Genomic DNA, 26256 nt, shown 5'->3' with positions numbered 1-26256 from the left:
TGGCAGGTGCCTGTAGTCCCAGCTACTCAGGAGGCTGAGACAGGAAAATTGCTTGAACCTGGGAGGCGGAGGTTGTAGTGAGTGGAGATCATGCCTCTACACTCCAGCCTGGGCAACAGAGCAGGACTCTATCTCCAAAAAAAAATTAAAAAATAAATAATAAATATACATATAGGGCCTGTATATAAAAAATAAATAATAAATATACATATAGGGCAACAGTCTCTCACCACCTCACTCATTTTATAGAAGGCAAGTTTATTTTGCACAAAGGATCTACCACCACTACTACCAGGGATTTGAAACTATCATTACAAATCCTAGGTAGTGGGATCTTTGCATCATCTCATTCATATTTCCATTAGCAGTTACCCCTTCAAATACAGCATCAGACTATCAGGAGGACATAAATAAGGATGACAAAGGAAATATTTATTTCTGTAAAACAGTGACCTCAGGCAGGAATAAAACAGTGAGTGCTTGTAATTAGTATCTTTATATAGAAAAACAAAAATGTTTAATTTTGCCCTATTCCTACTGTATGCACATACACACACACTTGCTCCTGAGAACTAGAAAGAAAAATATTAGTGGGAAAATACGTGAAAGTGGGAAATGTCTTCCAGCTGGGTGTAATATTGACACATAAGTAATATGTGATGATAGCTAGGAGATAATAACCTAGATATCTAATTCAACAGATTTCAGATTTCATGGACCTGTAGCATCTTGAATTTCATCACTTAGGTCTTTCATCCAAAAGAAACTACTTGTTCCCTTCATAATACGTACATAAAATTACCATTGAGCAGATTAATTGCTTCCTAGTTAAAATAATTACACAAAGTATATTAAGCAACGTGGCAGTCTTCTACCATTAAAATAACACCAGTTCTTTCCCTGTGCCACATGCACACTTCTTATTTTATTGATCCTGAGAATATTTTTATTAGGTCGGTGAGAACTGTCCACTAAATAAAAATAAAATTTGCTACCTATAGTAAAAACACACCAGACACAATGCTTTTTAATTCTAATTTTCATTTTCTCCCAGATCTAGTAGATATTTATCAATATAATGGGGATAAAATACTAAAGTATTTCTCTTGCGGAGAAGAATATTTGAGCAATTATATGCAAAGCATATGCAAGACAGAAAGTGCCTGACATAGCAAGTAGTCAATAAGCTCAAGTTATTAACATTGTTCTTTTTTGATTTACTTAAGCGTTCAGTGTTAAAGAAATACAATTGAAATGACTTCATTCCAAATATAAATCCATAAGAAGACACATTTTTGATGACATAAAAATATACAAAGCTGGAGACGTAGAGTTCTCAATGTTCCGTATTAAATGTCTCTGACTCACCTCCCTTCTTTGTCTTGAAGATGTTTCATGAAGATGCTGCTGGAGGTTGGCAGCTGGTAGCTGTGGATGTCAACAAGCCCCAGGGACGCGCCCCAGCCTGCCTCCAGGTGCAGTACAATGCCATTTTTAAAAATCGCCCAGCAAAGCTCTTTGAATTGTATTTCATCAATGAAAACCCACAGCTCTTTAAGCTCTAGAATTGTCCAGATTTATGATCCTGAAGTTAGAGATGGTACTTCACTCCATCCTGTATTCCCAGAACCTAGCTTTTTTTTTTTTTTTTTTTTTTTTTAAGATACACAGTAGGGATTTGATAAGTTTCTGATGGCTGCACGCATGTAAGAGGATTTCAGTGGTATTGAATAAATGAAGAATTTTGTTGACATGTGAAATCTTATAAAAATAATCTTTACCAAAGACCTGAGTTATTTGGCGGTGGGCAAATTCATTCAATTTAATACCTCACTGAGTAACTGGGAAAAAATATGTTGATACATAGTCTCTCTGTTTTTCTGCTTTTGCAAGCTTTCAGAGGAGCATAATATAGAGGTGTTTCTTTAGCAAAGTGCACCAATAGCAAACATGAGGCAGTGAGATGGCAGGTGGGACCTGAGAGTCCTCATAAGATAGATTCTCACAGTGATTAGAAGATAGAGCCTCAGGTCTCTGCCCGTGAACTTTCTGGAATCACCGTCGTCTTCTCCAAGTTTCTCCAAGCTGCTGTTGACAACAATATGGATAACAGCAATAACAATAAGGCCCAGTAAACCCTTTATCTCTTCTTCAGGGGGCCATACTGACATCTCTTGCTTTATTCCCCCTCCCTGCCCCCCAAATATCAGTAACTCATTCAAAATAATGTCACCTTACCAAGAGCAGCACCCCTACCTTTCCATAATATTTTCACTAGTTTAATTTTCCCTCCAAGCAGCCCACTCGTAGGATTGAAGAACTGATTCTTCCACCTGGAGAATTTTATTTTCTTTATCCTTTTTGGTTTTCAGTGAAAAATTCTCATCTCACAAGGGGCAGTTTCCATAGTTCTTTACATCCCGCCCTCATAATTTGGAGAAGTGTTCACATCTGCCATGGAATGAGACCGTATCTCTTTTCTTTCTTTTGGGTCTTTCTCCAGATAGGGACTTATCATGCCACTCGAGGATTGGTACCTGAAAAATAAAATTGTGCTCTGAGCCATTACTGTGGGCTTTGTTTGTATGCCCATTTTACCGTGGAGTTATTGATTTCTTTTTGTTTTTATATGTATTGAGGTGTGATTAACAAATAAAATTGTAAATACTTAAGGTATACAATGTGATAATTTGATATATGTACACAGTGTAAAATGATTGTTGCAATCAAGCTAATTAACACATCCATTGCCGCATATGTTCAATAGTTACCTCTGTGTATGTGGGGTGGGGGGTAACACAAGAGCTAATCTCCTAGCAAATCTCATGTACACAGCACAGTATTATTAACCATTAATGAATCACTTTGTTTATTAGATCGTGAGAACTTGGCCATCTTTTGACTGATAACTAATATCTCCCCATTTCTACTCCCTGCCCCCAGCCCCTGGTAACCACCATTCTACTCTCTGCTTCAATGAATTTGACTTTTTGAGATTCCATATGTAAATAAGATTCTGCAGTATTTGTCTTTCTGTGTCTAGTTCATTTCACTTAGCATAATGTCTTCCAGGCTTATCCATATAGTTGTCAATGGCAGGATTTTTTTCTTTATTATGGCTGAGTAATATTTCACTGTATGTCTATGCCACATTTTTTTTATCCATTCATACATCAGTATACACTTAGGTTGTTCCTTGTCTTGACCATTGTGAATAGTGCTGCAGTAAACATGGGGCTGCAGATGTCTCTTTGAGATACAGATTTCATTTCCTTTGGGCATATATCCAGAAGTGGGATTGCTGGATCATATGGTAGTTCTATTTTTAATGTTTTGAGAAACCTCCACACTGTTTTCCAGAATGACTCTGCCAATTTAAATCCCCACCAACAGTGTAAAAGGGTTATCTTTTCTTTATGCCTTTGCCAAATAGTTATCTTTTGTCTTTTTGATGGTGACCATTGTAACAGATATGAGGTGATTATCTCATTGTGGCTTAAATTTGCATTTCCCTGATAATTAGGGATAGTATGCACTTTTTCATATACCTATTGGCCATTCATGTGTCTTCTTTGGAAAAATGTCTACTCAGAATTGGCTCATTTCTAATCAGATTATTTGCTTTTTGTGTTTGTTTTTGTTTTTTAGTTTGGGAGTTTTTTGGTATTGAGTTGTATGAGTTCCTTGTATCTTTTGGATATTATCTCCTTTTCAGAAATATGGTGTTCCAATGTTCCCCTGTTCCATAGACTGCCTTTTCACTTTGTTTATTGTTAGTTATTTATTTCTGTCAGTTTAAAAAAAAAATGGAGGGCAGTAAGTGGAGAAGCTTGCAATGAATATTGATAAGTATTATTTTGTGGTCCTCCTTCTGGCCTATATTTGATGTTGGCAATGCTGCTAATATAAAACTACAACTACCTTTACTCCTACTATCACTACTAATAGTATTAACAATGACAATGATTATAGTACTAGCTTCTTACCTAAAAAGCACTTTTATTGACATTATTTTTTAATCCATCAACTGATATTTACTGAGTTACCAACTATGTGCTAGACACTGAGATAGTCCGGACAGAAACAAGCACAGGTTCCACACTCATAGAGCTTACAGTGTGCTCGAGGGTGAAAGGAAAAAAAGGCAGCATCGAGCTAGCAGTCACAAGAGTGACGTGGGTTTTGAAATAAGTAATACAAGATGCAATGAGGATATATAAATTGGGGTCCTCTTTGAGAGGTCAGGGAAGGTTTTAATGGGTAATCTTAAAACCAAAACTATGAGTAATCCCAACATTTTGGGAGGCTGAGGCAGGCAGATCACCTGAGGTCAGGAGTTTGGGACCAGCCTGGCCAACATGGTGAAACCCCATCTCTACTAAAAATACAAAAATTAGCCAGGCATTGCTAATTTAATAGCACGCCTGTAGTCGCAGCTACTTGGGAGGCTGAGACACAAGAATCACTTGAACCCAGGAGGTGGAGGTTGCAGTGAGCTGAGATTGTGCCATGGCACTGCAGCCTGCGTGACAGAGTGAGACTCTGTCAAAAAACAAAAAAAGAGAGAGAGAATGGGGAAAAGAATGGCTAAGGATGAGGTTTACTACAACACTGTGATGTAGAAAGACTGACATGCCTGGTCAGCCATTTATAGGAGACAGTGGTGACTCAGAGGACATAGTGATGTCTCCTGAAGTTACATTCAACCAAAGGGAGAACCCAAGACTAGTGGCTGGGTCTTCTGGTTCCTAGTCACATTCTTTATACAGCTGAAAAAAATATGCAAGAAATCATAAGTTTGTGGTAGAGAAATAAGCTATCGGGGCTACTCTGAGCGCCAAATCAGAGTTGTATGGGATCAAGAGCTTTAAAATCTATTAAATCCTTGTTAATAGATGCCTCAAGGTAGCAATATGAAATTAGGAGGCAAGTCAGCCTCCTTATCACAAAGATTTGAGAATAGCAAGGGATTAATGACAAGGTGAAGTGTGATGACAAAACCGAGCAAGGAGATAGTAAAATAAAGATTGGAATGGAGTGGGGAATAGATGTCAGGCTTGAAGTGTATAGATGTGGCATCTCAGAGACCCCTATATGAGATATGTGTTATGAATATAGCAGCATGCTTATGACATCTTATGAATGTGACTCGTATGCTTAGAAATGGGGGGGAAAGGGATCAGGTAATTCAGTATGATGCAAGTTTCATTCAACTCAACTTCATGTGTTTAACCCTCAATAAAGCTTTCCAGAGGCAGCAATGAAGAGTGCATGGAAGAAAAGTGGGATGGCCAAGAAGTTGTCTATTTGTACTGAGCAGGACCTGTGATTAGAGAGAGAATACATTTCCATGTCTGAGAAAAAAAAATATTAATTAATTAATTAATTAAAGAATTAAGTAAAAATATATTGAAGATAAAATGGGCATGAAATACTTGATGGCTTTTACTAACGATTAATGGCATCTAAAACTGGGTAACAGGAAAATTTTCATCTGAACCTTCCACTCCGTGGCCTGGACTATCATGGTATCTTACCCTCAAAGAGGAACGGGAGCATATACCACTTCTTTTTATTTTTAAAACAAGCAAAATATGAACATGTTCTCATAAAAAAATTAATACGGAAATAAAATTAAAAGGAAGAGTTTGCTTGAAATCGTCTTTCAACGTATCCTTCGTCATTCTTCTTCCAATAGGTAACTTGGAGGTTAATGTTGAGTCAATTCTTCTCAGACTCCTGCATTTATGCATTTTATCTTACATGAAAAAGCATATCTGCCTCCAGGAAGCACTGACATTTTCACAGAATGCTGCTTCTTCCTACACCACTCCCTTCTCACTCATCCTTCAGAACTCAGCTCAAACATCACTTTCTTATCCTCAAAAACATAAGCCAGGTACCTCTGTTACATGTTTTCATATCATCCTAGACTTTTCTTTTACGTCTATCATAATTTTAATAAAATAAAATAAATTAAGGGTATAATTAGTTGTTTGATGTCTGTTTCTCCAACCAGGAGAAATTCCATTACTTTAGAGACCATACCAGTCGTGGTCACTACTGGAACTATGCCTTAGACATGAGAGATGATCAATTATGTTTATTAACTGAGAACAAGTCTAGTGAAAGAAGGAGCCAGTACCTTCTTGGCTTATGAAAGTACTTATTTGACCTCTCACTTAGAAGCTGCTCTGTTTATCCTCCTGGTCTTGTCTCCAAGAACTAGAAATTGAATAGACTGTGGCAATAACACCCTTTTCCATACATAACAGTTATTTCTATATGCATGTCGTTGGAGTCTAAAGCAAGCAGTGCACTTGGAGTTTGCTTCCAGAAAGTGCCTCGCAGAGGTTGTAGGGTTTTGGATATCTCTGGATACTTTTGGCAGGATGTCTCCTCTAATCTATGGTGGCAGAGCCTTGGCAGGACGTAACCCTGATTTCTGTCATGTCTCACCTCTTTCAGAACTCTTTTCATCTTGTAAGCATATAAGATAAATTTGTCTTATGTTTAGAAAAATCGTGTTAGGAATAGCATCATTGAAAAGAACCCAAACTAATTTTTTTTTTTTTTTTTTTTTTTGAGACAGAGTCTCACTCTGTTGCCCAGGCTGGAATGCAGTTGCACAATCTTGGCTCACTGCAACCTCTGCCTCCCAGGTTCAAGTGATTCTCCTGGATCAGTCTCCAGAGTAGCTGGGACTACAGGCACGCGCCACCACGCCCAGCTAATTTTTGTATTTTTAGTAGAGACTGGGTTTCACCATATTGGTCAGGCTGGTCTTGAGCTCCTGACCTTGTGATCCATCCACCCCGATCTCCCAAAGTGCTGGGATTACAAGTGTGAGCCATCACGCCTGACTGGACCCAAACTAATTCTATGTTAACAAGAAGATAGAGTTTATTGGAATGAAACATTCGAATGGCTGTATTTAAATGGAATTTGTAATTTCGAAAGTGTTGAAATAAATTAGAAAAAATGAGGTATCAATAATATCTGAGAGACAGCAAACTGATGTTTGAGTTCCCATTTAACTACTAGAAGCTGTTGATTTTGTTCAAAGTGGGACTTTGTTTTTAAATTTCACCCCAAAGTTTAAAAACCAGAGTATTTTACGTAAAAACCCACATGTCCTACCCATCTTGTAAAACAGAATGATCTGGCAACAAAGAGCTCTCATTTCCACCTGGCTGGAGTTGGCCAGAGCTGGGTGGTGGCTGCCACATTAGCAGAGGCAAAGAGGCTTTATCGTGCCTCAGTTTCCCAACTCTCCGTATTGTCTCCACAGCACTAGAAGTGAGTGTTTTACTTACCCATGAATTCATACATTTATTTTTCTAAGAGTAGAGAAACATTTCTCTTTGTCCATGACTCTCTTGTGCGGAATTAAAGTAATAAATTCATAAATATATAAATGTATAAAGATACACAAATGCGTGGATGAATGAATAAAGAATAGATACAAGGCATTTTAAAAGCACCCTGTGATTACAGAAAACAATGAGAAATGAACCTGGTATTTTAAGGAAAAAGGTTATTCCGATGTGTTAAATATGTAACCCTAAGCCTAGTTTTCTCATTATGTTACTTGCTAGGTCTCAGGAGGCACTTGGTTGAGTGACTCATGGAATAAATGAAAATAATGTAACTTTAGATCACAAAGATTATATAATAACAAGTAGTCCACCCATTTCAGTGATTCTAAAATAGTATTTTCATGTATTTTATGTTTTTAACATTTTAAAACTTTAAAATCATTACTCAGCATAATTGGAAGCTGACTCAAATTCTCTTATAAATGAAATGTACTAAAAAAATCAAAACTTCCTTCATTGATATTATGTATTATACTTTTCACCTTATTTTCTACTCTCTGAATCCTCATCCAGTTACTAGAAGTAATTAGGTAATTTAATAAAACAAGATTGATTAAGGTAGCTTAATCTTCCTCACCATTACTAAATTAAATACATGATGTAACTGATGCTTCTGTGATGCTGAGTTTTTTACATGTAATAATTTATTCTCTCTTTCTCACTCTCTCTCTATGTGTATGTATATATACACAAACATATATATACACACACGTTTATATATATACGTGTGTGTGTGTATATGTGTATGTACATATATATAGAAACATTGCTGGCATAAACCTATTAGAATTTTATGTATTTCAATGGGCAGGGATTCAGATCACACATTAGCAACTATTTTTAAATTGTTTTCCTACATTCCCACAAGCGCACATACATATTTTACATTATATCAAATATTTCCATTATTATGGTATTTGTTTCCTTTTTTCAAATATTGGTTATGGAGATAGTCAAATGAATTAGGGCACATAAAACATCTTCTTACTCTTCTACAGAAAAAAATAGGCTCTATTGAGTCATTTGTAGAGGAAAATATGGGTATCTTTGGTCTGCAGTTGGAAACCACAAATTTATTTTGTGTTCTGAGACACAAATTATAATTACAATCATAGCTATAATTATAATTAGAATAGGAACCGTATGCAGGCATGCAAGGAAAAGATTCAATTTGGTGCCCCTAAAGTGATCTTTCTGTTTTTTTAATAAGTGAAAATGCACACACTTGTAAATTTAATTGCAAGACCACAAGTTTGGAGCAGGAAGACTAGCAGAAAGGTATTGTTAGCTTGCTAAGTTATGTGTGGTGAGCTCTGTCATGCTACTTGTTAAAATTTTTCATTAACCAACTTTGTAATATTAATTTGGCCAGGACATTTCTCATGTTTATCCAGTTATTAATGAAATTTATACCATGCTTAATAAGGCTAAGTTTAATAAGATACTGAGCATGGCAAATGTGTGCAATTCCTAATAAATTTATCCTCATGTTAAAATGAGTAAGTGAATGTCCTAGAACCCCTGGAAAACCCCCTCCCATCCTCTGTCATGCCTGCAGTGTCTTTCTGGCTGTTTCTCATCTCTGTGCATTGCTGATATGCTCGTCACTTACTTAGGGGCCCCTCGTTCCTGTTCCTTCTTTTTTTTTTTTTTTTTTTTTTTTTTTTTTTGAGAAGGAGTCTCACTCTGTTATCAGGCCTGGAGTGCAATGGTGTGATCTCAGCTCACTGCAACCTCCGCCTCCCAAGTTCAAGCGATTCCCCTGCCTCAGCCTCCTATGTAGGTGAGACTACAGGTACCCGCCACCACGCCCAGCTAATTGTTTGTGTTTTAGTAGAGACTGGGTTTCACCATGTTGGCCAGGATGATCTCTATCTCCTGACCTCATGATTCACCTGCTGTTTCCTGTTTTTGATCCATACTGTGGGGACAAGATGACTGGTGGTGAAAAAGAAAAGCCTAGGGACATAGATAAGCCAAGCCCCGTACCTGGTTTCTTTTCCTTTTTGTGCTACAACTGCCTAAATGCACATCTCCCAACATGACCTGCTCTCCTCTCCCTTCTGCCTCCCCAGCTACAGGTGTCCTTATCTTCACTTGATGCATAAACACCCAATACAACATCTTGTTTTGAGACTACACGCTATTGTAGTCTGTTAAAGATAAGACTCTGGAAACATATTTCAGCTACACTACTTACTAGTGGCAGGCGATAGGACATGTTTACGGAAAATGGGGATGAGAATATGTCTTTCCTGGGTTTGTGAGAACTAGTGAGTATTTATGACTTAGTAAAGAATTGTTTGATTGGAAGGAACAGACCATCTGCTCAAAGGGAACATTTATTGCAAGTGTCATTCAGCCTTTCTCTGCCTGTCTCTCACTCTCTGTTTGAGCCACATGATTTCTGTCTGTGAGCCTGCCTCTTTTTTCTCACCTTGAACACTGGCTTTATTCTGTTTTGTTTGTTTTGAATTTTTTCTCTCCTTGCATATTACCCAAGTATGACTGGTTGTGACTGAGTTTAATGACCTCCCAATGAAAAGCCCTAATGAGACTCCCCAGAAAACACCCAAAGCTGAAGGTGCACTGGGAGAAAATGAAGTTGCGTGGGGGGCATCAGAAACAGGAGGCATGGCCGGGAGCAGCAGGTCAGGAGAGTGCAAATGGAAGGAAGCAGCAGGTCTACTTAAGCAAAGTATTGGATTTTCCTGTAGAGCAAACCCAAAGTTGTTTGAAACCTCCCTTTTTAATCCCCTCTGAAAGCCTTGCCCCATCTCTGCTGGAACCACTACTCAACCACCCTCCTTAACTTCATGGAATGGGTGGAAGAGGACACAGCGCTTTGGTCATACTAAGTAGCGAGACTTGACTGCAGTACTTACAACTCAGCGATCATTTTTCCCGTTAAATTTTTCAATCTTACAGGACTTGAGAAGTTTATTAAGGGCTAAAGAAATAGGCTATTACAGTCTCACCTGAAGCTCAAATCATGCTGTATAAGATAGTTTCTTTAGAGAAACACCACATAGTTGGTATACACTTACAAATGGACAATTTGTAAATTGGTGCTATTTTACAATATAATATTAAGATCTACAAACTTACACATACACACACACCTCACACGTACATACACACAGTGACACACAATCACACACAGACACACATATGCACACATGCCCACACATGGCTACACACACATACACGCTCACACATGCTCACACACACCTCACAATGCACACTCATAAACAGTGACACACAGTGACACACACACACATGCATGCACACAGACATGCATACACACGCTTATACAAACTCACACACACATACCTCACACATACAAACGGTGACACAGTGACACACAGACACACACATGTGATGCACACATACACACACATGCATAAACACTTGTACACACTCATGCATGCTCACACACGTACCTCACACATGCACATACGCTCACACATACAGGCGCACACACACATTCATTTTCAATGTCTCAGGGGAATATAAAACAATGACTTGGAGGAAAAGTTTGTAGGAAAAAGTAAATATAAAAATGGTTATGCTATAATTACCTGGAATAAATATTAAAACCAGGAAAAATACAATAGCTAAATGTGGAAAGGGGTAGCTAAAATGCTACTTGAAAAAGGCCTATTGTAATTTTGAAGCCAGTGGCCAAATAAACTAAACAGAGGGGGCAATTGATAAATCCTCAGTTCGAAATATCCCATATATATTTATTTAAATATATATTCAATATGTATCTAATATATCCTGATTATATTTCAAATAATAATTATATTTAGAATGGACACCAGATGACCAGGCATATTATAATAAAAAATAAGATTGAAATATTCGTGTTATTTTTATTTATTTATCTGTCTTACTGGCAATTAAATGGTTTTGCTTCTTTGATTTTTAAACCTCATTGGAAGAAATATTCAGAACATTTTAAGATTATTTGCGTGCCGAGTTATCTCAAACTAAATTCCTGTCTCATATTATATTTTCATCTTCCAGTTTGAATCAGTCTTGTGACTCTTGAATGTTTACAATTATATTAATTAGGAGACATGTACTAACGTATGCCAAGAATTTATAAAATGTCCACTGGAGACAAATTATTATTGTTGAATCTACTATGAATCCAGCCTTGCAGGAAGTGAGTACTGAAGTTTAGGAATACCAGACTAAAATATACATATATATATGTGTATATATACATATGTGTAAATATACATATATATGTGTATATATACATATGAGCTTTTTCTACTCTTTCTGGACACCAGGGAACATGAAAGAAAGGTATTGTGGAATAACTAATATTTTTTATTTTTATTACCCATGTCCAGCCAAGTAAGCAAAGTCAACACTTTATTGTTGAAAAGCCAAGATTTTAGCATTTGTATTCTTAATTTTTCTTCCAATAATGAAGTCATGCAGGTCAATATGAAGTCAATAATGAAGTCATGCAGGGGTATTGAGTTATTAATCCATAAATTATAGGTTAGTTAATTGAAAGATTTTTGTACATGTCATCATTTACTTTTCCTTTCTCCTACTAATCCATAAATGTAGGCCACAAAGTGTGAGGAAACCAGGGGATTTTAAGTAGTGTTCTATACGATAGTTTAAATTGTGAATATCCATCCATTATGGCATTGTACTGTAGGAAATACATGTTGTCCTAAATTGAAGCTTTCATAAAGACAATTTCCCGTATTTTAAATCAGTTCAAGACAGATGATTTTATTGGACAGGATATAGGAAAAGTTCTATATTAAATATTTCTTACTTTAACTGATATATTCAGATCTCTGTAGTCTTAGTGACAGTATCCCAATGCCCAGAAATGGCTTTTGTGTGCTTCTAGTTCTTAGAAAGGCATCATAGTTATGTGACTGCCATGGCATTGTGATTCATAAGGAGTCTCTAAACAGCAGAAAAGGACTATATATAATATATATGACCCAGACTAGAGTAACAAAGCGAAACACCTGAGAAAAGCCCATAAAATAGTTTCCCCTTCCCACAAGGGTTATTATTTATGACCAATGTATGAGTTTTCAAATACCCTACAGCAGACTCAGAGATGCCATTAGAGCTGGGGGAGCTGAGTGGTGAACAATCAAGTTGAAGTCCAGGAGTCCTGACTGTTAGCATTTGCTGCTTTCCATGATGTAAATGCTCCCACCATGGCCAATTTCAAGTCACCAACATGACATCAGTAAACATGAAGGTGGAGAGAGACGCGATTGCAGCTCCAGCACGCCACAGCTGGGGAAAGCTGCACTCCCACTTCAGTCAGAGATGGCATATACATACATACATGTCATACATGTCTATGTAAACACGTTGCAAAATTTTGTTTGCAAAAAGTGGAATTTTTGATGCCTCCATCCAAAGAACCTATTTTCCAACATCACTGTAGAGGGGAAGAGAGAGGGAGAGTTTTGAGAAGGCACAACCCTTTATCAAAGCAACACATCCAAAGTGATGCATCACTTCCATTTCTGTTCTGGTGGTGAGAACCAATCACATTGCTCCACTTTAGTAATAATAAGCTGAGTGATGTACATGAGCTATACAGCAGGAAGAGGAAACCAGCTTGGTAGGTATAATAGCTTTTGCTAAACAACAAGGCACCCTAAAATTTAATGGCCTGGACAGACACTAACTTTTGCTCATGAATTTGTGGATCAGTTGAACAGCCCTGCTAGTCTGAGCCAATCTCAGCTGACTACATCTAAGCTCACGCCTGCCTCTGCGGTCAGCCACTTATCAGCTGGCATCTCTGATTTTGGGTGTGGCTCGCTGTTAATTGAAATGAAGAGAATGGGAGGGCCCATGGCCACCTGGCCACCATGAAACAGGCTAGGCTGCAGGGTTGATGTGGTCGCTCGGGGTTCCAAGAGCAGCAAGAGTAAGTTCTAACACACAAGTATTTTCCAAGTCTCTGCTTACCTCACCTTTGCTACCGTCTCACTGACCAAAACAAGTCACAGGGCTGAGTCTGGAGTCAGTGTGGAGAATACTGCCAAGGATGTGTGGACACAGGGAGGCGAATTCAACTGGAGGCCACTGGATTTTTTTCACACAGGCTAAGAGGAATTTGAAAATCACTGGCTTGGCATCATAATCGATCCTGCTTAGCGGTGATTTCTTTCACACCAGCCATTGGTGGTGCATTTTTCCTTCTTGTTAAAATCTAGTTTGTGTTGTAAAGTCAAGAGGAGCTGGTGATTGAAAAAAATAACATCCACATTTGTTTGTTGATTTGTAATTTGACATCTAACTTTACTCTTACAGAGTAGAGTGAAAGCTATACTCACATGGCCTAGAGATAAAGGGTCTGTTCAGGATTCCCTTACTCGGCTCTTCATTCCAAGAAAGAGAGCCAGCCACTGATAGGGCGTGGCAGCTGGCAGGGTGTCCACTGATATCATACACTCTTGGTACCTTTGTGGAGATTGACTTGTGGATTCCCTTCTGTCCTGACTCTCTAAAGACACATCAGGAATAGACAGATGGGAAAGGCAGTCTTAAGGACATCCACTGGTTCCGTTTTCAGTGTTGATATAAGTGTTACCTTTTTAATATAAATTCTTTGTGTTAGACAGAATAATTGTGCATATTGATAGTAGAAGTAATGAATATCCAGATGTGTTCTAAATAAGGGAAGCAAAAGATGTCCCACTTGCAAATGGGAGATTTATTTTAGGTTTTATGCATTTGGTCTTTTACATTGTGTCCTTGTTCTTATGGTCATGGCTCATATGCAGGATGGTTTCTGAGAATTTCATCGTGTAATTGCATTGTTCTCCAAATACGTTTATTTTGAAATCCAATTAAAACACAACTTTTAGTACATGGCTGATGCAGTATTCAGTGGCGGAGACTTGGTTTTACTAAGGTGAGTTATTTTACTCACTCAAGTAGCAATTTAAAGACAAATTTTATATCTGAGCTGTACTATTAATTATCCTAATTTATATTTATTGCAACCTCTAAGACCACTATTTTGTCTCTTTGTCTACAGTCTTCAGAATCTTTAAGTTATTGTTTCATAGGAAAAATCCTGGAGAAATTTAATAGAAAGAGCTTTTATGAAGTCCTTGAGCATTTATACCACAAAATAAGATAGGATAGCTTTAGATCATTTTGAAAGTTTATAAATTTTCACGGTCTGTTTCAAGATTACTCATCTCTTCCACCTGATTTCTCATGTTACACCTTCAGACCTTCCCTGTAAGCAACTGACTGCATCTCTACTTTTAAATCCTTATAGTGTTTTCCAAGACTGAAATATGAGAGTTACAGAGCACACTGTGTCCACTACAGGCTAGACTCTACACTAAACTCACTTATTTTCATTTTACAGCCAAAAGATGTAGATGTCATCATACTCGTTTCCTCTGTGAGAAAACTGAGTCATAGAGAGGTTAAATCCTGCACAGAGACAAGATTTAAACTCAGCTCGTCCTGTCTTCCAAATTGACATTCATTAAACCATGGCAATCTTAAATATTTCTGTGAAGAACAGATTGTCTTCAGCTTTCAGATGTAGGGTTCATGTACTTATACCTTCTATCCAACCACAAATACTTGGTGAGGAAGCTGCTGTCACTCTTTTTTAATATATAGAGCGATGTTGACCAATGAATTTTGACTGCCTGATACAAGGCAAGAGACTACCTGGTTTGGGCTCAAAATGTCTAAGATGTTTCTATCTCTGTGGGCCTAGAAATCTACTTAGACTTTCTGAGCCTGTTTCTCCATACGTAAAGGGGGATGCAAAAGTATCTACCTCACAGAGTTGCTGAGGATTAAAGATGTTATTACATGAGCAAGCAACATGCTTAGAATGAATCTTGGCACAAACCAAGCACTCCAGAAAACAGAAGCTCTTATTTCAATAATCTATCCTGTTGGTGTCCATTTTAATTGCATGAGGAGCCCTCCCCATGTTTGGCTTAAACTTCCACAGTCTCCTGGGGGGTTTGCTTTCACGGCAGGACTCAGAATCAATGTGGGAAAAAGTGACCTTTCTTCTTCTTCTGCTTGAGGTTGGACTCAGTCCCGTTGTTCCAGACTCATTGTCTCATGACACTTTCTGACACAAAGCAAGATGAAAGCGTTGGTTGCTATTACAAGTTTTTTATCTGTAGCTGTCAACGTTACAGAGACCCCTCACTGGCAAGTCACCTTGCATGGAACCCTTTGGTCAGGTACCATTTTGTAGCCCTGGGCACTTTTATACAATCATGTTTCATAGAAGGTGATTTGAGCTGGTGTACAGGACGATTTGAGCTGGTGTCTGTCAAAATCGTTGTTAGTTTCCTGTTGCTGCTTTAACAAATAACCACAAATTCAGTGACTTAAAACCACACACATGTATTCTCTTAGAACTCTGCAGTTAGAAGTCCAAATGGACTTCATTAGGCTAAATACAAGGTATCAGCAAGGCTGCATTGCTTTTGGAGACTCTGGGGAAGAAATGACTTCCTTGCCTTTTTCACCTCCTAGAGGCCACCTGCATTTACGTTTCTTAACTTTGTGAGAGTCTGTAATGGTGTCTTTATTATACCTCCAAATGGTTGCAAAACTAACGCATACTTTTGTTTTTATGAAGCCAAATGGATTTCGTTGATTTTTGACCATGGAGTTGGGGTACGGGGACAAGGTTGGCAGCCATTTTTGTGTTGGTGTAGTCCAACGTATTACATTCCAGCCAGTATCTGTGGTATTCTGTTCTAGTCATTATAGACTTTTAGAATCATGAAACTGTGAAGCTATAAATAATCTTATAGATCACCCAGTACAGCCTGCTATTAAGGAGTATCCTCTACAGTAGTGCTTCTAAAAATTCAATGTGCCCACATATCACCCGGGAACCACGTTAAATATACAGATTCCGATTCAGCAGGCCTGTAATGGGGCCTGAGATCCTGCATTCTTTTTTTTTTTTTTTTTTTTTGAGACGGAGTCTTGCTCTGTCTCCCAGGCTGGAGTGCAGTGGCCGGATCTCAGCTCACTGCAAGCTCCACCTCCCGAGTTTACACCATTCTCCTGCCTCAGCCTCCCGAGTAGCTGCGACTACTACAGGCGCCCGCCACCTCGCCCGGCTAGTTTTTTGTATTTTTTTAGTAGAAACGGGGTTTCACCGGGTTAGCCAGGATGATCTCGATCTCCTGACCTCGTGATCGCCCATCTTGACCTCCCAAAGTGCTGGGATTATAGGCTTGAGCCACCGCACCCGGCCTGATCCTGCATTCTTAATAAGCTTCCAGGATGCTGCTGGTCCAGGGACCACACTTTGAGTAACAATGCTCTAAAGCATTCCTGACAGATAATGCTGCCTCGGGGATTAATCTAGTACAGATTCTTTGTATTTTGAAAATTCCAACTGTCATATACACAGATAAATAATTCTTGGATCAAAGCCAATCTAAAAACATATCCAAAACTCCTCTGCTTTTAAAAAATGTAAACCAAAATGACATTGCAATTAAAGGAAACTTTAAAAAATTGAATGTGTATGTAGAGTCTGAAGGACCTTATATTAAAATATACAAGTAAAAAAGAATATGCACACACATATGTGAATACACATATGTACACACATACACATATATTAGAGATGTATGTGTTCATCTGTCTACACAGATAGGTAGAGGGGTACATGCATCCATATTAAATAATGCAATTGTGTAGACCTCAAGTCATATAATATTTTGTGGCACTGACTCAACTTTAACATTTTCCTTTATATTATTTTTTATTAGAAATTAAAAAATTGAAAAGTACCAATTTGGACTTTCCTGTAGATATAAGCATAAATCTAAATGTAATGTCATCAGCCTTTTTACATTAAAGAAACTGACACCCAGTTTCAAGCAGTGGCTGAATTGAATTGAGTTGAAGTGGGCCATGCCACTAGCTCTAACTTTAACACTGGAGTTACTGATTTTAACATTTAAATGTAGGTACTGCACATATTTATCACCTTAATTCTTATTTATTATTTGAAAGTTACTGCTTTGGAGAAAGTCAGCTAAACAATGGTGATTATAGTGTATCAAAATCCATTGTAAGTGATTATTTTAATAACTCTGAACCAACAGGGACACGTAGACATTCAGACAAAAAACAACCTAATTATAATGACAGCACCAAAGTGAAGCTGTGACAGTTACAAAACCAATTTAAAAGTTTCTTGACAGCCATGGCTAAAAGCTTTGTTTGGATCTTTCAGTAATAACAGTTTACTTAAGACATAAATCCACAGTTAAGGAAAATAGAAAAAGAAAGTTGTGGCTTTTCTGCCATGCAGATGAAATGGAAATCAGCAGAAATGTTTTTAATAGAACATTATGCTGAAAGGAGTATAGAAAAGGAATAATAGTTTTGGAATTTAACTCTCACAATGCAAGAAAGACTAAATAACAATAAAAATTTTAATGCGCATAGAAACGTGCCAGATAATAATTTGCCTATCTGTGTGATGAAGGTCAATCATTCCTGCAAGTAAATTGATGTGCATATAAACATGTTGATTGGCAGCTCTAGAATTTGATTTTGTATTACCTGTAAAATAAAGTCAAAGGCAAATGAATATGCATCAATAGCCACGGTGACAGGAAGCCTTAATAAAAATCTACTTTCCCAATGTCACTGGCATGTCTCAAATTATTAGATCCTTGTCAATGTTTCTTACCTCACTAGATTCTGGGCTTTGATATGCCACATAATTAATTCTTCGACCTCGGGTAATTAATTTCTCATTCCTGAACAGAAAAAATGCTTGATTCACAAAATTGCATTCCTTTTTTCTGTAAACCTTTGTAGAATATTTGTAAGTGTAATCACCATTCGAAGCCCTTTACAAATATTGACTCGTTTAAAATTAGTAACAACTCTTTGGAGTAGGTACTATTTTCTCCACTTTATCAATGAGAAAACAGAGGTTTAAGTAACTTCCCTGGGGCCACAGTGCCAGTAAGTGGTGGAGTCTCAGCTTCAGGCTGTTTGGCCCAGAGCCCATACTGTAGGATAAGGACGACTCCATGAAACACATACATAGAGTCATAGAGACATTGGCAGTGCTCAGAGGAGACAATTCTTGTTCTCTTACCCTATTTTAAGGCTGTACTTTAGCTAGGCTCTTTGAGTTGCAAGGACTAAAGGATTCTCAGGTCAGATCAGATAGTAAGGGCATATGTTCATAAATACCCAGAAGAAATGAAACTCAGAAAGAGGATGTGTGGTGGCACTAGTCCCTGGGCAGATGTGGCTCAGCGGTGTGTTGTTTGCACTCAGTTCCTTCCCATAGGTCTGCTTCTGTCTCCTCTTTCTGCTGCCCAGGGCTTTCAGCCTCCACTCTCTCCGTGTAAGTATTCTCTACCCCACAGTGGGCAGTGGGCCCCAGAATGGACTTTAAATAGACTAGGGTAAGAGCCTGATTCTGTTGTGTACTTGCTGTGTGACCTTGGAAAAATGACTTAGTCTCTCTGAACTGTGTGAAATGTGAGTAACATATCTCACCATATAGAGCTATGGTGGATATTAAAGTAGATAAAACAAATAAAATATGAATAATATGGATTATGACCAAGTGGGATTTATCCCTGGGATACAACGATGATTCAGCATATGGAAATAAATCAATGTGATACAGCCTATCAACAGAATGAAGGATAAAAACTATATGATCATTTCAATTCATACTAAAAAAGCATTTGGCAAAATTCTACATCTCTTCGTGGTAAAACCCGTCAACAAAACTGGGGATAGAAAAAACATGTCAACATAATAAAAGCCGTATATGACAGACCCACAGCTAGTATCATACTGAATGGGGAAAAACTGAAAGCCTTCCCTCTAAGATCTGGAACGTGACAAGGATGCCCACTATCACCTCTGTTATTCAACATAGTACTGGAAGTCCTAGCTAGAAAAATAGAACAAGAGAAAGATATAAAGGGCATCCAAATTGGAAAGGAAGAAGTCAAATTATCCTTGTTTGCAGATGACACGATCTTACATTTGGAAAAACCTAAAGACTCCACAAGGAAACTATTAGAACTGATGAACAAATTCAGTAATGTTGCAGGATACAAAATCGACATACAAAAATTAGTAGCATTTCTATAAGCCAACAGCAAACAATGTTAAAAAGAAATCAAGAAAGTAATCCCATTTATGGTAGCTACAAATAAAATAAAATTCCTTGCAATTAACAAAAAAATTGAAAGATCTCTATAATGAACACTATAAAACAATGATGAAAGAAATCAAAGAGGACACCAAAAATGGAAAAATATTCCATGTTCATGGATTGGAAGAATCAATATTGTTAAAATGTTCATACTACCCAAAGCAGTCTACAGATGCAATTAAATCCTTATCAAAATACCAATGATATTCTTCACAGAAATAGAAAAAAAATTCTAAAATTATATGAAACCACAGAAGAGCCAAAGCTATCCTAAGCAAAATGAACAAAGCTGGGGGAATCACATGACCTGACTTCAATTTATAATTCAAAGCTATAATAACCAAAACGCCATGGTACTGCCATAAAAACCGACACAGAGACCAATGTAACAGAAGAGAGAACCCAGAAAGAAATCTACACACCTACAGTGAACTCCTTTTTAACAAACATGCCAAGAACATACACTGGGGAAAAGACAGTTTCTTCAAAAAATGGCCCTGGACATCCATATGCAGAAGAATGAAACTAAACCCCTATCTCTGTCAATCAAATCAAAATGGATTAAAGGCTTAAAGCTAAGACCTCAAACTATGAAATTACTATAAGAAAACACTGGGGAAAATCTCCAGGACATTGGACTGGGCAAGGATTTTATGAGTAATACCCCCATAAGCGCAGGCAACCAAAGCAAAAATGGACAAATGGGATTACATCGAGGTACAAAGCTTCTGCATAGCAAAAAATACAATTAACCAAGTGAAGAGGCAACACACAGAATTCGAGAAAATATTTGCAAATTGCCGCTCTGACAAAGTATTAATAACCAGAATATATAAGGACCTCAAACAACTCTATAGGAAAAATCTAATAATCTGATCAAAAGATGGGCAAAAGATTTGAACAGACATTTCTCAAAAGAAGGCATGCAAATGACACAAACAGGCATATGAAAAGGTGATCAACATCACTGATCATCAGAGAAATGCAAATGAAAACTACAATAAGACACCGTGTCACCCCACTTAAAATGGTTTATATATTCACAAGTCAGGCAATAATAAATACTAGTGAGGATGCAGAGAAAAGGGAACGCTTGTACGCTGTTGGTGGGAATGTAAAGTAGCACAACCACTATGGAGAACAGTTTGAAGGTTCCTCAAAAAACTAAAAATTGAGCTGCTGTAATTTCGCAATCCCACTGCTGGGCATACACCCAAGGAAATAAGTATATCTAAGAGAAATCTTCACTCCCATGTTTGCTGCAGCACTGTTTACAATAGCCAAGATTTGGAAGCAACCTAAGTGTCCATCAACAGATGAATGGATGAAGAAAATACAGTACATATGCATAATGGAGTACTATTCAACCATAATAAAGAACGAGATCCAGTCATTTGTAACAACATGGATGGAACTGGAGGTCATTATGTTAAGCAAAGTAAGCCAGGCACAGAAAGACACACATCACATGTTCTCACTTATTTGTGGGATCACAAAATCAACGTCATCAAACTCATGGACATAGAGAGTAGAGGATGGTTGCCAGAGGCTGGGATGGGTACTCGGGGGTGGGGGGGAAGTAGGGAGGTTTAATGGGAACAAAGAAAAGTAGAAAGAATAAACAAGACCTACTATTTGATAGCACAATAGGGTGACTGCAGTCAATAATAATAATTGTACATTTTAAAATAGCTTAAAGAGTGTAATGTAATTGTTTGTAACTCAAAGGATACATCATTCTCCATGATGTGCTTATTCCACATTGCATGTCTGTATCAAAATATCTGATGTACTCCATAAAAAAATATATATATACACATATATATACACACACACACATACACACACACACACACACACACACTTACTGTGTACCCACAAATATTTTAATGTGAATAATATGGCCTGGAACATAGTAGCCATTTAATATGTGATGACCTTTAAAATAATACTCATTAGTTTTTAATGTTTAATTATCTCTCTCTTAACGTAGGCAGTAGACAGACTTGGACCAGACTTGGGTTCCAGTATTGAGTCTGTCTTCAATCCCTGTGTGACAGTGGGAAAGTTATTTAGCTTCTTTGAGCCTCAGTTTCCTTATTAGAATAGGTTCCTAGGGCTGTTATGAGTTAATTTATGTAAAGCAGCTAGAAAAACTCCACGTAGATAGCAAGTACAATGTAGATGTCAGTTACTAGAAGTTGTAGTAAAATTTTCAACAAATATTTTTGGAAGTAATAAGTAAAAAAGTTTCTCCTACTTCTCCCGTTGTATAATAATCATCTCTAAAATGTTTTTATCCACAGTATTCTCCCTTAACACAGAATAAAGTAATACTTGTTTTGTGTTACTAGCTTTTTAAAAGCCATTTATCCATACAGTCAGAATTAAGGATAAATACTACCCAATCAACCGATTAAAAAATTAAGATGCAAGCTATACACAAATTAAGTGATACATATTTTCCATGTTTAGTCAAAAGTCTCTGAAACCATCTTCCTAGTCATTGTTTAGCTGCCTGAAAGGAAGGTTCTCTTGCCCGCCCAGTTCAGCAGTACGGCACGTGGATGGCTTTATCTTGGGAGTTCTGGTTTGCAGAGCAGCACATCACCAACGTGCTGTCAGCCAAGGCCTAGGCCCGTCCATTACATTTAATCATGAGGTTTATTTCTTTGTTAAGAGTCTGTCTGTTTTACCCCCTCAGAAAATGATGCGATCATCGGTTTTCCACATGTTCATCCTGAGCATGGTGACCGTCGACGTGATCGTGGCGGCTAGCAACTACTACAAAGGAGAGAACTTCAGGAGGCAGTACGACGAGTTCTACCTGGCGGAGGTAAGCAGCTCTGCGCCGGGAAGATCGCTGGGCAGCGAGCAGGTGAACCGCGGACAGTGCCTCTTAGAGATGCGAAAGTGAAGTGTAGCCTGTTCATTACTTGACTTTCACCCAAGCTGAATCATTGTCTGCTTCTTAAGTGGTTCCTCTGGTCATGGTGTGGCTTGATGCATTTCCTGTTGCTGTGGGCCTGAGTCATTTTCCTCACAGTATTTCACGTTGCCAAGGTAACCCTTTTTCCCTGGGCCTTTCTCTAGGATCTTGCTGTTTTCGTATCCACCTCTTATTATCTCTCCCTTTCTCAGCTTACATTAGTTTGTTTTCTACTAAGTACAAGCAGGCACAGGTTCAGAAGATCATAAACAAGCAGGTCAGCTCAACAATACCTAGAAGGGGGCTGGAAGGAAATATAGAGAGATGATAATGATAATTACTGCTCTAGAAATGGGTGTTACAACCTACATTAAAGACATCAATTAAAGGTAGGTTTCATGATTAAATAAGTAAGCATCTCCCTAGCACTCTACAGATCATATTAGAGTTTTGGAATAGTACTTCCTGTTGATAAAGTAATTTAGTTAATACCTGATTCTTAAAATATTTTTTTATTTCTTTCAATAAGCATTTTGCATTTATATTAAAACGTTTTAATAATTTTCCAAGATCTTTGTTTTTTTCAATGTAAAAGTTACCTAAACTATATCTCAGAATTCAATGGTTACATATTTATGAAAAAATTGATTGACAACATAGCAACCCATTCATCGTGTGAGTGAGGTATACATATACAGTTGTACAATGCTTCAATAAATCCAACCTATGAAAAAGTAAACTGAAAAAGCAGAAAAGTCACAATTTGATTATTTCATATTACCAAAGCATTTTTCACATAAAAAAATCAATTTGTCATATAATTAAGTGTTATTAGATTCCTAGAATTCTCTCAGTACATTTAAAAACATATTTGGTTAATAAAAGTTTAGTCTACCCACACACAAACTTTTCTGAAAAAGAACTGATTGCATGTACCTATTGAGTGTAGACATCTATGTGGATATCAAGAAACTTGTAAGTAGTCACTTCTGAGTTCTCCTCTTCATGGAAGTGTATCTCCTGAAACAAAAACTTTTACTGGCCTACAGTCTCTGTGATGCAACATTGGCCCAATAGCTACCTGGTATATGGAGCTTACAATCTAGCAAAAAAAAAAAAAAAAAGTAAACCATAAGAGTTTTGTGCTATGGAGAACTAATGACAGGGGCTGATGAAGAAATTATATCCAGCCCAGCCTCTGAAAAATAGGTATAATTTTGCTGAAAATCAAGCACACAATGAATGGATTGTCATTAAAAGCAGAGAGGTCAGGTATGGTGGCTCACGCCTGTAATCCCAGCACTTTGGGAGGCCTAGGCGGGTGGATTACAAGGTCAGGAGTTCGGGACCAGCCTGGCCAACATGGTGAAACCCCATCTCTACTAAAAATACAAAAAATTAGCCACATGTAGTGTTGGGCGCCTGTAATCCCGGCTACTCTGGAGGCTGAGGCAGGAGAATCACTTGAACCTGGGAGGCGGTGGTTGCAGTGAGCCGATATCACACCACTGAATTCCAGCCCGGCCAACAGAGTGAGACTCCATCTCAAAAAAAAAAAAAATGCAGAGAGAAACCTGGACTGATACTAATATTTGCAGGTAAATTTCTAACACAGGGAAAGAACAATGAAGGAAGCCTCATCAAGTTATTTCTTTTTTTCCCGGGAAGTCAGAAGCAAGGTCTGCATCTGGCCAGATAATAAGATAATGCAGTGGAAAGCTGGAGAAGAAAGGGGAGAGGGAAGAGGTGCCTGGGGATAGGCAAAAAAATAACAATACAGCAAATGCAATATTAAAGATCCATTTAGGACTACAAATTTATAGTGACACCAAGACAGATCTGTAACTTTTTAGCCCTGTATAAGAAGAGGGAAAAGCAACATTTAAATCAATCCAGCTTTAGGGTTTTTTTTTTCCAGGCTGGGGGAACTGAGAAACAAGGGGAAAAGATGCATTGCTGGCAATGATGGCAATGATGACCCTGTGGTCTCTGTTGGATGTGGATTGGAGGAGTGAAGGTAAAGGATCAATGGTCTCTATATGGTTAAAGAACAGGTACCACCAAAGTGATGGAATAATAGAACTAGAAAAGGTTGTGATCAGAGAGTGGAGTCCAGGATTTTACCATTCCGTAGTAATTCTGAGTAATGAAATACAAAATCTAGGGCGTCACATGGATGTCAGTGACTTAAACACATTGATGGAGTCAAGGAAGAAACGGAAAGGACTGTTGAAGCTAAGGCACTGGCTGAGTCTTCACATGGACACTGAAGTCACTCAGAGCGAGGCCAGTTCTTGGAGAGAAGAGTGGAGTCAGGGAGCAAAGTCACGGGGAATGAGCAAGTGACTGATGAACAGATTGACAGAAGGACAGAAGGCAACACAGGGAGAGTGGGTGCCTTCTGTCCTTCTGTTGGTGAATTCATACATTCCATGAGATATGTTTTAACCTCATGGAATACATTGCAAAGGAGTATCGAGGAGTAATGGTTGGGGCACATCTTCCTTGTCCACATATTCTACTAGAAAGGGCTGGAAAGGGCTGCAGGGGCAACTCATGCATTTGGGAGAGAATCAGTTGAGGCACAGACAGAAAGTAGATTCTGGGAACAAAGACTGAGAATGTAGAGGAAATTATTTAACATAGAAGAGACTCAAAGATTACTTCAAGGCTCTGAGGAGGGAGAGGTGGGAAGATCGATGAGATGGAAGACTGATACAAGAGTAATGGCACCAGTAGGTAAAGAGCTGCTGACAAAAATGCCAGAGAACAAAAGCAAAAATGACCACAAGAGATTACAATTATGCTAATCTCTCTGGGAGGAGGAATCTGCATCTGCTCCTAAGGGAATCCTGACATTAGAGATTACGATAACATTGCTTTTGTGATCTAGCCCAGGGTAGGCAGGTGGTCACACTAAACCAATCCTGGAGCATAAGTGAAGAGGCCCTCCACACTGGCAACAGCAAGGGATGGAATTCTTTAGTAAATTTTATCTAACATTTTCACATACAAAATTGATCCTTTCCTAATGTATTTATGTATGGTAGATGATTTATCCTCATACTGTAAGAAATTCCAACAAAATGTCAAATAATTGAATACTGAAGAGTTGACTGGTTATTATTCAAGTGTATTGTAGAGTCTAGGAGTAGTTGGTAAATCCTTGTCTTTTTTCTCTTTTATGTAATAGTAAAACTAAAAACAACCCCAACAACAGACAGACAGGACTGGATGGTGGAATTCAGTGTATATTATGTGTCCAATAATTGTTGTCCCTGACAATAATAAGAAGAAAAGGGGTGGGAGGAAACTTTGAGCGGTGGTGGATATGTCAATGGCATTGATGGTAATAGTTTCACGGGGGTACGCTTATTCCCAAATTTATCACACTGGTTTACGTGAATGCAGCTTTTTACATGTCATTCATTCTTAACAAAGTGGCAAATCAGTTAACCAGCTAACAACTAACTCTTTGAAATCCTGGAAAAAATAAATAAATAAATAAACTAGGTAGTGGTGGTTTTGTTCACTTAAACAACCAGATAGACCCCATCAGTTTACTCTTGAACTACTTAAGCATTCTGAATTTGTTCCACTCTAGGTTTTGGGGGTTTTGGTGGTTTTTTTGTTGTTGTTTCCTCCTCCTTCCTCCTCCTCCTCCTCTTCCTCTTCCTCTTCCTCCTCCTCCTCCCCTCCTCCTCCTCCTCCCCCTC

At 38.0% G+C, this 26256-nt stretch overlaps 1 protein-coding gene across 1 annotated transcript in view; it reads left to right on the top strand.

Annotated features, from left to right (window-relative positions):
• The window catches only part of NALCN (sodium leak channel, non selective), a 323614-nt gene that overhangs the window by 102849 nt on the left and 194509 nt on the right, over window positions 1–26256 (top strand). Inside the window, exons 9-10 of the mRNA XM_011977215.1 lie at window positions 1389–1475; window positions 22316–22447. Coding sequence (XP_011832605.1) covers window positions 1389–1475; window positions 22316–22447 — 219 coding nt within the window. The remainder of the gene's footprint in view (window positions 1–1388; window positions 1476–22315; window positions 22448–26256) is intronic.

The sequence above is a fragment of the Mandrillus leucophaeus genome, unplaced genomic scaffold, assembly GCF_000951045.1.
Source record: "Mandrillus leucophaeus isolate KB7577 unplaced genomic scaffold, Mleu.le_1.0 Scaffold175, whole genome shotgun sequence".
Lineage (NCBI taxonomy): Eukaryota > Metazoa > Chordata > Mammalia > Primates > Cercopithecidae > Mandrillus > Mandrillus leucophaeus.
This window is presented reverse-complemented; position numbering and strand designations above follow the sequence as displayed.